Source organism: Hordeum vulgare, chromosome 3H (assembly GCF_904849725.1).
Source record: "Hordeum vulgare subsp. vulgare chromosome 3H, MorexV3_pseudomolecules_assembly, whole genome shotgun sequence".
Classification (NCBI taxonomy): Eukaryota; Viridiplantae; Streptophyta; class Magnoliopsida; order Poales; family Poaceae; genus Hordeum; species Hordeum vulgare.
Window position 1 is genome coordinate 51,660,426 of NC_058520.1, and position 13,109 is coordinate 51,673,534.

A 13,109-nucleotide genomic window follows, 5' to 3' on the forward strand; every position below is an offset into this window, starting at 1 on the left:
TTCTTGGAGGTATCGCTTGTGGAGAATTTGTACTTCGGGTGTTGTCTTGGTGGTGGTTCGTGTTGTTGTTATAAGAAAATGATCACTCTAGAGGGATCTTTCGCTTTTTCTTGTTCTTTTTGTTTTTGGGTTGTGTGCATCCATAATATCTTTAGGACATTGTGTTATGATACTAGTATATTCTCTTTGTCAAAAAATCACTTCTGATATCTCTAGGTCTTGTCACCAAAAAACTTCCCCGATCGACAGAACGTGATACTTGGTCTCCATGATGAACAACCACGACTTTGATCTTAACGAGTTGTCGCTTGTGCATGAGCAGCTCGTTCATGAGCAGCCGCCCATACTTTTGAACTCGACGAATTTGATTACTTTTTTCAATAAAGACGGATAAACACATTGTTTTAATACTTTCAAAGTAGACGAGATTCTCCGCATCAGTTAAATGACTATTCAGCACCATTCGGAAATATGGAAAAGTATATTAGAAAGTGGACCTTCGATCCCCTTTTTTTTGCCAACATACCCTTAAGATATGTTGTTTTCCAATATGAGAGAAGTGGATGATGTACTTGTGACGCCAATCCTAGGGTCAATGCGAAACAGGAAACGATTGCTATTTGAGCAGTTAGAAAATCAAAATTCCACTCATTTAGAAATCGATCAACGAATGAGGTAAAGCTTGAAGCCTTGAAGATAAATTTTGTACTCTAGTAATTTCTTTGTCCCTCTAGTTGGGTGGGCGCCGGCTGGATGGATCCCCCTGAAAACCGTATGTGCGGGTCTCCCCGCATGCGGCTCACGCCACCATTTGAGGTGGCCCAAATGAGGCCTTCATCTTTGAGCTAGATCCCATCTCATTCTAGCATCCCCATTAATGAACAACTATCTTAAGATCATCTCCTTCTTCAACAAGTTCGTTATCTACAAGTAAGTTAGAGAATTCTTGTTGTCAAGCTAGTTATCTTATACAAGACTTTTCTATAAGGCCTACAAACATGTTCTATTATTATTTGAAAACTAATCAAAGATTTCATAATACTTCTTTTGTGAAATAAAATATTAGATCCTCGAGTGATCTCAGTTTCTTCTTGCTTCATACGAGCAAATAAAGTCAGGAACAAGAAAATCAGAATAATATGTCTTTCTATTCACTACCGTTACACTTCTTCTCGACTTCTATTATTTTATTTTTCTTCTTGAATGCAATAGCTCTGATCCGCGATCACAGAACCGAAGAAGGAAGAGGTCATCTCAAGAGAGAGACTAGTCACCAAGGTAGGACATGCCACCGTCGTCACTTAAGTGCCAGGCAGTGCTTCATCGAAAGGGGTCACCTGCCCCTCACCCTAAATTGGAGGGTGCCGCATGCGTTGGCCGATGAATATGTTCACTCTAGAGCTTGGATGGAGACTGACTCCAGGGCCCCAAGGGAGGTCTCTTAGCACAACCACCTAACTGAACCCTCACCCTGGGAACACCACGGTCAAGGCCACAAAACCATCAATGCAAGGATAAGAAGCTACTAGGTGGGCGAAGAAAAGTGCAGCCGAGGGGAGGCGCCTCGAAAGAGCCATTTGAATTGCTGAAGTGGTATTCAAAGTGGAAGCTTGGACACAAAATGTGGTTCAAAGAGTCGTAAAAAATTAAAATGTGGTTCCATCTACGAACTACTCCCTTCGTAAACTAATATAACTAAACACTCTTATATTAGTTTACAGAGGGAATACGTCACAAATATACTACACAAACTTCAAATAAAGCCATTTCCTGTATTCCTTGAGGACGTGCAACTTTTTCAAAACACGACAAAAACAGTCGCGGATTTTTCTCTCTCTCCACAAAATATATAGACATACACCATGACTATACACACACCGGAGATGCCTTCCCTTGACTATACTCAGGGATTTAGTCAGATTAGGAACCAGCGAAGACACATGCACAGAGGCGCGTCATGTATGAAAGAAACAGCACCGTTTCTAACGATATAACAGGTTTAAAATACACAGGAGCAGAAGAAATGGTGGCCAATAAGATAAGCACATGGCGGTTGGGGTCGACAGGCGCGGCAGCTCCAGTAAACCCCATGGTTTAGTCAAACGGATGCATCAGGGGAGAGGCGTCCTTCCTACCTAATTCCTATAATACTTTTAAATCCTCTCCCAAATGAATACAGCTAAGATACAAAGAAAACCGATGAGACGATGAGAGAGGACCTCGCTGGACGACGCATCCGATCATGTGATCAGCGCCCAAGCCGTTTCAACGATCTGGTCAAAACTTTGGACCCTAGGGCTGGATCATGCATGATTGAGATTTCCAGCACATTTTTCTTAAGGAAAGACCCCATGACTCCCCTTTGGCAAGGTAATATTTATAATGAGTTTGTTTATCAACTGGTAGGAAACAAGGGGGTTTGGGCTCTTGCTTCCTCTAGGTGTTTGATGCTTGGAAGGCAATGCCATCTACTGCATTATCGTCATCATCATCGTCCTCTTCTTCGCCGGTCCCGAAAAATCTCCGCCCGCCGTTATTGTTTTTTGACGATTGATTCTCGGTAGCTGTCAAATGTTTGCTGGTGCTAGCATTTCCACGGGTTACTGGGTCATGCATGAGATGAGAATTTACAAAGTCAGAAGGGGAGGTCGTCTATCTTTTGCGGGTCAGCGGTCTGGCACATGGACCGGATCAAGGGCACGGCCTATGGGAGCAGTTCTAGTGCAGTTTGGACATAAAAGGAATAGTATCTGTTGGGATCTTCTTGCAGTTTGCGCATCAGAATACTCGAGGTCAACAACTTGTCAGAAGTTATCGAAATGTCAGATCGTGGATGGATCTGTCTTAGCAAAGACTTGAAGTTGAGGACTAATAATGGACGGGGTACAGCGACAAGTCAATTGTCACAGCTCATACATCCCAATAAGACTTGATTGTCAGATTTAGAACATTGATTAATGGCGATTTTTACCAGAATAACTACGTTTACTTGACCAATATCAAGAAGACTTGAACTATAATTGTTGGAACTCATGTGGAAGGGAAACCTTCAAAATCAGAACTAGTAAAGTGCATCAGTATTTATTGTATAATGAAGTCGGTTCATATTCCACTTTCTGCATGGAAACTTAAGAGTTTGGGTATTGTTTTTAATTTCAGATGGCTAAAAGAGGTGATTATGGTGGGCAATGTTGTCAATGTGTAAATCGTCAGGCTCATGTGTTTTTAGCATATGCCATACCACAACCAAGTCCTAGCACTAATCGACATGCTTTGTTGTTATCGGTAATGAAACCAGTCAAAACCAGTCAGTCGTTAATCCCAGTTGTTCTCTGGTAAAATAACTGCAACTGGTGTATAACGTTCCACCTAACAAAATGCAAATGTCGAAATCAAAATCTGAACACAGTTGAGCATCAGTGCATCACGTTGTTGATTTCTGGAGTGTAATGACAGCACATTATGATCTCCATTTGGGAAACAGCAAAAAGACCAGCATAGTCAAGCTTGGATCACTTTGTTTAGCTAATCACCTAACCTAAGCAAGTAGCATAACAGCACTTGGCATTTCATGTGTAGACTACAATGGCTGGTATGGTAAAGACAAACATGTAGATGTACCACCCCATCAGGCTAGTTTACCTGCTAATACTAGTTCAATTGAATACAACGGTGCGTCGTGGCACATATCATAGAGCAGTCTGGACGTGTAATCAACTGAGTTGTTAGCAAATTAGTTAAGATATGATGCTGATAGTGGCTTACTTGCTAGTATTCATTGCACAGCAGCCATATATGAAAGCAGACAATTGTTTTGACCTAGTTGTGGATCAATCAAAATGAAGTAAACCTAAACAGAGGACTGCGTGACCCTCACTATTCTTCCGTCAAAGGGTTCAGACAAACAATGCTGCACAATGACTCATAATGAAGCTGAAATTTTAACCTCTGTTGACTTTTCTGGATCGGTGCCAGGATTTTCTCGAGGAAAGATTCAGAACAGTGCAATCAACTAATAAAATTTTGTGAAGATAACATGTAGTGTATGTTAATATGTTAGGTAAAGCATAGACATGACAGCAGACAAATGTTAATAGGATGTGCATGTGCTCATAATTCTGACTTCCGAATTACTGACCTGAGTTTCTATGCACTAAATTATATCAAAGTTTGCTGAATTCATCCAGGCGTGCCAATTTGCATAGACTATTCTGTTATGGCACTGACATCACTCCAATATTTTGGTCTTCGTGCCATGATACATCGGTGGTTAACTTGATAGGCCTGGTTTAATGCACATGTAATCACCATTAGCGAGAAATGCGGAAATGAGCTAAGAGATAAGGTTCTATTAGGTGGCTTCCGGGAAATGGCCCGGTTCAACTTGTCTCTGCAGCACACAAGGATGAGTCCTTTTCACACTTACTTGACACTGACTTTCTAAAGGGCAGTGACAAAAAGGCATATTCGCAGTGCTCAACTAAAATATTAGAAGTAACTTTCTGTCCCCATGTTGAGCTTCAGGCTGAGCTCAGCCTCCATTCTCAAAAAAGAGTGTCCTCCAAACAGATACTGCCATTATATGCACTATTAGCATGAAGCACGGTGCAGATACTAAAGCAAAACCATTCTCTAGTGAAATAGTGGTAGCAGGCTGAAACTCTCACAAGTATTCCTTTTATTTTTACAAGAAAGCGTGTGGAAAAACTAATTATAGGAAAATGCAAAACGGATTTGAGACATGTGATATTTTTTCCTGGTAAACGAAGAGGTAGAACAGAGTTCTGCTCTAGCAAGTTAATATGCAAGGCCAAAAAATACAGATCACTAAACCATGGAAAAGATGGTTTGTTCTCAAGTCTACTTGGAAAGCATGAGAAAAATGACAGCTTGCCTGCATCTAAGATGATACTCTTCTTAACAGCCTAACAAGTCTCATAGGAAGTAAACCCAAGACATTCTTATGCCAATCAACTTCAAGAGTGCACGTTGGTACCAGCACAACTGGTTCCACTGCATAACTAATTAGATTTGTCGCATATAAATGCCAAAGATAAGAAGATTACTGGTTCAAATGTCAACTGCTTACTGTAGGCGCGAGAAAAAGCAAAGACAATTCGGTCACACCAACGATTCTTCCATGGAGAATATAGATGATTATAATCATAATAGAGACTCACCTCTGTCCTTAGCAATAGAGCCGTCGGATTTGTAGCGTGTAAACACCTTGCATTGGCAAGTTGGACTGTGACATTGCTGACTTCAACGTACTGCAGGTTAAACTGAGTTCTCCCTTATCTTTAGTGACCATGTTTGACATTGTAACTCAATATAATACAGCAGTAACTGTGCTGGAATTCAGATAGTATTCACACTGAAGCACGGCTAACCTAGGTTATCTTCATGTATAAGAACAAGCAATCCAGCCCAAAATCAGTTCCAATTTTGATGAATTTGGATACAAAAAAACTGTGGTGGTGCAATATGTACATAAAACCTGTGGTGATACAAAAAACTAAAATATGTACATATTAAACTATTCGATTTACAAGTTTGATGTGATTAACAGATAGTTTACACTGCTGCTTTTCCATCAGCAATAGTTGGCCATAACAGGGAAATAATAGTGCACTCAAACTTCCACATCATGCACCACAGTTCTTCAGCTTGATAGGCTTCTCCAAAACCATTTTCTGATCTGTGGAACTACTAAACATTCAACTTGTTTTTCTCTTAATCATTGATCACAACACCTGAGGCCATCAAGCCTCTCCAGAGATCATTTATGTTCCATATGCAAGAAGAGAATGGATAAGGAATGAACTGCTCCACATTAATACATTCCTTGAGGACAGGGATAGACTGAATCCCTGATAAACTGCAGCATGTCTTGCATCTGAAATTACATGCTGCATAAGTGCATAATAGGTAACAACTTATACTTGTGGGGTATGATTCATGAGCTATGGAAAATATTACAATGGTAATACGATTGTCAGCAAAAATTCAAAAATAAGAAGGAAAACAACGCTTCAGAGGAATAGTGAGGGGACTAGATCTCGTTTTTTTTAGAAACCCTATCCACTGTAATTCTATGGTGAAGAGAACAACATGATTATCCTGTCACCACTAGTTACACAAAGGTTCATGCTGATGTATGTAGCTACAGATGATGCCTTACAAACAAATTGCTAGTATCCTTCCTGCATGCATAGTGCAGGCCCATTTGCAAAGACGCTCCCCTATTTTTAATAAACCTTAGCATGGAAAGGCTAAGAGAAAGATATGCACCAGCTTAGCATAAGGAATGGGCTCTCAAAATCTCATCCTGTATGTAATGCTACCTTTTTGCTAATAATTTACGCTAGTCTTCGTCGTCATATTCTTGAGGCCCCCAGAACTTGGAAACCTCCTTGCCAGGTAAAGCTACAGGAACTGAGGATCTCAGAAAGTCTTTGTGGTGTAACAGGCTGCCTCTGGTAGGACTAATCCCTGAGGTGATAATCCTACACCCGTCCACGGCCATGGCTGACACTGTGCTTCTCCCTCCTGATTTAACAGGCTTGTCAAAACTCAATCTGTTCACCATGTGGCCCGTCCGTGTTTCCCAGACATGGACCTGACCATCCCATGGCGCGCCCATCACTACCTTGTATGGATCCAAGTGAAGCAACGTCACAGGACCATCTGAATGCAATTCTGCGACTGTGTGCTTGAGTTCTTGAGACTTACGAATATCCCACAGAAGAGCCCTGACCAGCAAATAATGATACATAGGTAAGGTTTGCAACACAATCGAAGCTAGAAGCATGAAGAAAAGCACTGATTGTACAGATATTTGTGAGCTTACTTGTCTTTTATGCCTGTGCATATTAACCATTCAGAAGGCAGCATCTCACAAGAAAGTATTCTTTGGTTACGAAGTTCAAGAACAGAAGCCTTCTTCATCGTCCTCAAATCAATTGCTGTCACTTCAGATCCAGCAGCAATGTAACAAAGGGATTGATAGCACTTGATTGCAATTGGTGGACCACTTGAGTTAAGGTGAGTACCCCCAACACAAGACGATGAGACACTGGAAGTAGGTGCCATTGTGTCCCACACTTTCACCTGTTATGCAGCATAACAACATGAAAATACAATAGAGCTTACCATGAGCATCAAATGGCTCAGATAAACAAGGCTAAGTTGTGGACCGTACAGAATATGTTAAACAATATTACTTCTATTAATGTAATATCTCAGATAAAGTTGTCTTCGATGTTCTATTACCTTTGTATCTTTGGAACTGCTGACCAGCAGGGAAGATTTATGCCTGAAGAGCAAAGAAGAAGCTCAATAACCGTGCTGATGAATCATGATTTAAGAAACCTTGGAAAGTATAGGAACCTTGTAGCTGTATAAAAGCCACTGAAATGCTTCCAGTCTGACAAATGGTGCACTTGCAAAAATATATAGTCGACTAATAGTTGAATAAGTTTCATTCAAATAGTTTGACGGTACATACCAAGCAACAGACAAAAGTGACAGTGTCTTTTCATGCCCATACAAAGTTGATATTAGAGGGTGTTTTTTTGCTCTTGTATTCATAGACCAAAGGCGAATGGTGCAGTCTTCACCACCAGTTGCAAGTATTTTAAATTCACCATCGTCAAGCAATTTGTCAGCCACAGCAGTGACAGGTCCTGAATGGCCCTTGTAACAGCGTGATTGACCCTACATAAAAAAGTTAAAAACATTCTTAAGTCTTAACACTAGCTTTGCATCAAACGCCGAAAAATGAAGAAGTCTAATTTAATTCACGCAATGAACACATTCAGACCATACAAATTAGTGGAGACTGTTAAGACATGAACACTGCACAAATAAGAAAAAATAGAAGAACTTGTCATCAGCTGATCATGCATGCGCGTATCCATATGTTACACCAAAAGAAGACAAATAACTGAAGATCACAATGAAAGAACTAATATCAGGTATTAAGAGGAACTCCCTCCGTTCCATAATTCTTGACATGGTGTTGGTAAGGAAGGACACACATTAGGATGTACAGTACAGCAGCATGTTGGAGGCTTCTGTGTAATTTCATACATGCAATCAGCCAGGCTGGCACAAGGAGTGGAGGCTACTGCATAATGATTCCTTATGAGTTTAAGCAGATAAGATCTACAGTACTTTGTCTCTTGTTAGTTTATAACAGCAGTTTAGGTCCTGCTTTATCTCTAGCAGCCAGTACTACATAAGCCGCACCCCAACCAGAATTTCCTTCTCCATCCTCACCCTAACTAGATTTCCTGGTTACCACGCTTGAGTGCCGCCTTCTCATCGGCACTAGTTTTCCAGAAGACACAAAAGACTTGTGCATTTCATTTCATTGGAGAGGAAGAGTTCGGTACAATCCTCCTAGGAGGTATGTTACAGGGCAGTGACAGAAAAATTAGTGAACATCCCAAGTCTGCGGTAAGATGGCGCGGAGACCCAGAGCCCTGGCCCATAGAGCAGTCTCATCCTGGATCCTAGCGACCAGGGTATTGATCGAGAGCCACCAATCATGAAGTGTGGCGTCATTGTCGGGCGGCAAGTAAGAGAGGCGCAGCCACGAAAGGATCGCGTACCACATCGGCCGGGAGAATGGGCATCCCAGGAGCAGGTGTTGTATCGTCTCCGGAGCCTGATCGCAGAGGGGGCAGCGTTGCGGGTGCGGCAGGCTGCGGCGAGCGGGGCGGTCGGCTGTCCAGCAGCGGACAAGGTTGGCGAGCCAATGGAAGAAACAAACGCGCGGGGGAGCCCAGCACATCCAGGTGAGCCTCCAGGTCTGACATTGGATTGATCGTCGGCAACTAGTTGGTCTAAGAACTCCTCGTGGCCACGGGTTTGCAGAACGGTCCAGGGAATCTAACATGTAGGCACATGGAGGGCTGACAAGGCAGAGTGAGGGGTACCGCCACATAACTTTGTTAGTAGTTAGTGAGATTGGCATAAAATAAAGCAGCAGGCCAGGGTATACAGTGGCCGCTTCACAATTTCATCAGTAGACACCACAAGCACACAAGGAAATAAAAGCAATCACAAACAGAAAAGGAAATTACTATTATTATTATTATTATATTTGACATGAGGCAAAGAGGAAACAATGTCTATCTAACACTAAAATTTCTTTTCAGGAGCTTGCATCATTTTAGTAACTATTTTTTATAGCCATTCCATTACCATAATAATAGTAGCAGTTAGTTTCTGTTTTTTTATTGTCACTGTTTCAAGTACCTCTGCACTCATGTAAAAAGTCAGTGATGTCATCATGGAATGGTCATATTGTATCCTCGCAAAAAATAACCTACATGTTGTAACAACATGGTAATGTAACGTAGAAATGAGGTACCTTCCAGCAAAGACGGACTGTTCTATCTGTGCTTGAAGTGACTAATGCCTTTTCATTTCTATGTGCATCACTTCGATACAGCGGGGTGTCGATTAGTGGGAATAATCTGCAAAATGAGCATAATAAGACATTCATGTCTCTGCGACTTTCAGCAGGCACAGTAAATTTTTATACAATGTGAAATAAAGAATTGGGGGGAAGCCAATCACAGACAGAACTGTGAAACAATAAAAAGTTTAAATTGTGAAATAAGGATACAGTATCCCAAACAAAAACCAACTAGTAACCATGAAAATGATTTACAAGTTACAACAATTCCTCTCTGCTAGGAAAGAAGAAAATTAAGTAAAAGGAACGATACTATAACTATGATCCTGGATGATAATGAAGTAAAAATGATATTATCACCAAGAAGTGACACAAACGAACCTACAAAATCCAACGATATAACCAAGGTACTAACTCAAGTGAAGTTGCCTATTTGTCTAATAAATGGAAACAAAGATATAAAGCAAGATTAACACTATGTTAAAAGTCAGATGAGGTCATTTTGTTCCAAATAACATGTCAGTCATAACATCCTACTAAATTCAGAAAATTTCTTTATGTGAGGATTAAAGAATCTTGCCCAAGACATTAAGTGGGGATGGATCTTAAATCCTAACAACCATTAGCCCAGATATGCACTATCTTTGGTTCATTATTCTAGGAATAAAATAAGGATTCAATGGTCACCCCTTGATTCCCCACATGGTTTGGATGATTATGAGTACATGAAACTGATGGGGAAAAAACTTGAACATCAGATAGGCTAACTAACAGGTAAAAAGATCTACAAATGTCTAAAGAAAGCAATGGTTATTTGCTTTAGCTTTACGGTTACCTCATACAAGTGATCTTCGCACTATGAGACCTGTAGCATTCCACCAATTCCATGTCCAGTATACTAATCCTCAATCTTTTGGCTACTGGTCCCTGCACAGAGGAAATCGCATAGCATATGTTGCTTAGCACAAATAAGCTTTTGAAACTGCAACAATCTGTGTTACTTAAGCAGAAGAGCAAATCTGCTAAATTAGAAACACATAATACTGTTGCATTTCACTCACTTGAGAGAACCAAACACCATTCCTATCAAGCATTAGATGGCTTGGTGTTGGCTTCGTGGGATCTAGATAATAAATAGATGATAAGGGATCATCAAACTTCATTTGATGTACTTCAGTGTGCCTCCGAATATATAGTTCTCTAATCCCCAAAGCTCCATAAGGCATTTGTTGAAACGGCCATTGCTTCCTAAGCATTCAAATAGTCATGATGCAAATAAACAAGTCCACAGTCAGATACATGTGTAGTTTTCAAAGTCTCAAAATACTACTCCCTAAGCATTCCGAGGAAGTATATAGTATGACTCTCAAACATTAGACGGATTATGTGAGTTCAGAAAAAGATTAGACAGCATTGATCAACTCGTACTGTAAAACTTGCTGCAAAGCATTAAACGTTAGCTGCCTGAAACTTTCAAGTTGCGTGCACCTTATCAAACAAAGTTCATATTGTGTAGACAGTGACAATTCCTCCACCAACAGAATAACTATTAAACTACCAAAAAGTACTTTTCCTTCAAAAAGTTAGTCCAACAGAGTCAGAATATAAGTCATTTTGAATTGCACTAGTCCAATATTTGTAGGATTGACTATCTATAATGAAAGAATAACTAGCAGCAACAACATCAAATTGATATCTTCAACATGTAATAGATGTTCATAATGTATGATAGTACCTGAAACCCTAAACGCGAGCTCACTCTTCATGTACAAACCGTTCTCATTTTAGGTGAAACAACACTTCTAAATTCAAATTGATGATCAATGTGGCACCTTGAAAAATGTATCAATGTCCAAAAAAACACTATTGTTACGACACAGAGGGGGCATAGCATGAACATTAACACTGTTGCTTGCTCCATGTTTCAAATACTCTACTTTGCTGAAGAGATACAAATCTCAAGATTGATAAGTCCGCAGCTTGCAGTCCCAACAACCAAGACAACTAATAAAGTTGCTAGGTTTGTGCCACTAAATATGTGGACCCGCGAACCCTCTGACCGAGTGACCGTCTTACGATCAAGTTTGCCTATATCAAATGCCAACCAATCATACAACAATGAAGATGGAATTCTCCCTTTCAGTGCATCCCAAGAATTAATGTACTGTTCAAAAGTTCGAGGCTTCCTCAGTCTAACTGACACCCAGATGTTCACCCAAGAAGAAAATCATAGTAGAGTTCATAATTTTCCAGTCCCAATCATCGTCCAGGTACCTAACATCGCGGCAAATCACTTTTCCCCAAATTTTTAGCTCCGCAAAAGCTTCAAGATCCCAATCAAAAGCTTCAAGATCATTCGTAAACTCCGGCCACAAAAAAAATCACTGAGCTCTGCATCTGCACCCCAGGATCCCACCTTTCAGCTCCCAATCAACACTACACGTCTACACCGTACAATGACCAAAAGGGGGTAAACCTAATAACCTATTGCTTACTGGGTCTGTAAAAATTGCCCTATACAGCTGAGTGTGCCGACGCATAAATCGAAATTCCCGAATCGGACGAGAGACAGAGGAAAGGGGGTGAAGGAGGCGACCTGTAGAGGCGGTACCAGACGGCGTCGCAGTAGGCGATGGCGTGCAGCGGGCGGCAGGCCATGGCGAGGCTGGCGACGTCGCGGGCGCCCAGGTGGCGCGCGCAGTGGGCCAGCACGTCGCCATCGAGATCGACGAGCGTCCTCCCCGGCAACGGCGCCGACATCGCCGGCGACCTGAACCCTAGAACGTATCACGGTGGCCACCGTCTCAGGCGCGCGGGGAAGGGGGGAGAGGCGGCGGCGGTTGCTCTTTACCTCTACGTCTGTCCCCAAAATCTATAAACTCCTTTTTTTAGTACGTCTGATTTTTATCTTTTTACAATGTTTTTTTATTTCGACAATCCCTTATTGTTTCCATTCTTCATACCAGACTTGTACCGTCCATTACCCCTGTACATGAACATTTACGTCTGTATTGTGTTTTAAAAAAAAATTACGTTTGGAAAGCGTTTGAAATCGATGCGGCAGGCGGAAGCTTCGGTCGGTCGCAAGCCTCATCACGCGCATGGCACTCGTGCAGCCACGTCATCCTAACACCGGCCATGTAACCGCCCCGGTCTAACCTTATTCATCCTCGTTGACTCCTAAGAGCAACTCTAGCAGATCCCGCAAAAATTCGACCCGCAAAACGCGTTTGCGGTTTCACGAAGATCGCGTTTGCTGGTCGAAAATATGCGCGGCCGAACAAAACCCGTATCAAAACCTGCATAACGCGAAGGAAATTACAAAAATATAGTTCATCACATACTACATAGTTCATCACATGATCAACAAACTACAAGCATAGTTATACTACATGCTACGTTAAACTAGTAATAGAGGGGTCGGATCTGACGGCGACGAGGTCGCGGCAAATGGACGACGCCGTGGAAGAGCCGGACGCTCAATCCTCGTCGGAGCTACACAGGTCGACGTACTTCGCCACCTGCTCCGCACGGATGCGGCGCCACTCCTCAGCCTTCTCGTTGGCGGCGACGTTGGCAGCGACCGCCTGCTGCCACTGGAGGGCTTCGAGCTCCTCGGCGTGGCGCCGGCGCTCCGCCTCCTCGCGCACGCTCCGCTCGGTGATGGCGGCAGCAACGGCGT

At 41.9% G+C, this 13,109-nt stretch overlaps 1 protein-coding gene across 2 annotated transcripts; it reads right to left on the reverse strand.

Moving 5' to 3' along the window:
- Window positions 1–5,421: 5,421 nt before the first annotated feature.
- On the reverse strand, window positions 5,422–12,283 carry LOC123442925 (ribosome assembly protein 4-like). Of its 2 annotated transcripts, XM_045119110.1 has the most exons (9): window positions 12,024–12,283; window positions 10,489–10,675; window positions 10,263–10,354; window positions 9,380–9,485; window positions 7,508–7,716; window positions 7,273–7,315; window positions 6,851–7,110; window positions 6,345–6,752; window positions 5,422–5,896 (listed from the first exon to the last, which is right to left on the reverse strand). In XM_045119110.1, exons 1-8 carry the CDS (start codon window positions 12,185–12,187, stop codon window positions 6,365–6,367), a joined length of 1,449 nt encoding a protein of 482 aa, XP_044975045.1. In that variant the 5' UTR covers window positions 12,188–12,283; the 3' UTR covers window positions 5,422–5,896; window positions 6,345–6,364. The 2 variants fall into 2 exon arrangements, with proteins under 2 accessions (XP_044975045.1, XP_044975044.1); XM_045119109.1 differs by lacking the exon at window positions 5,422–5,896 and having other exon boundaries at window positions 5,923–6,752.
- Window positions 12,284–13,109: the final 826 nt, after the last annotated feature.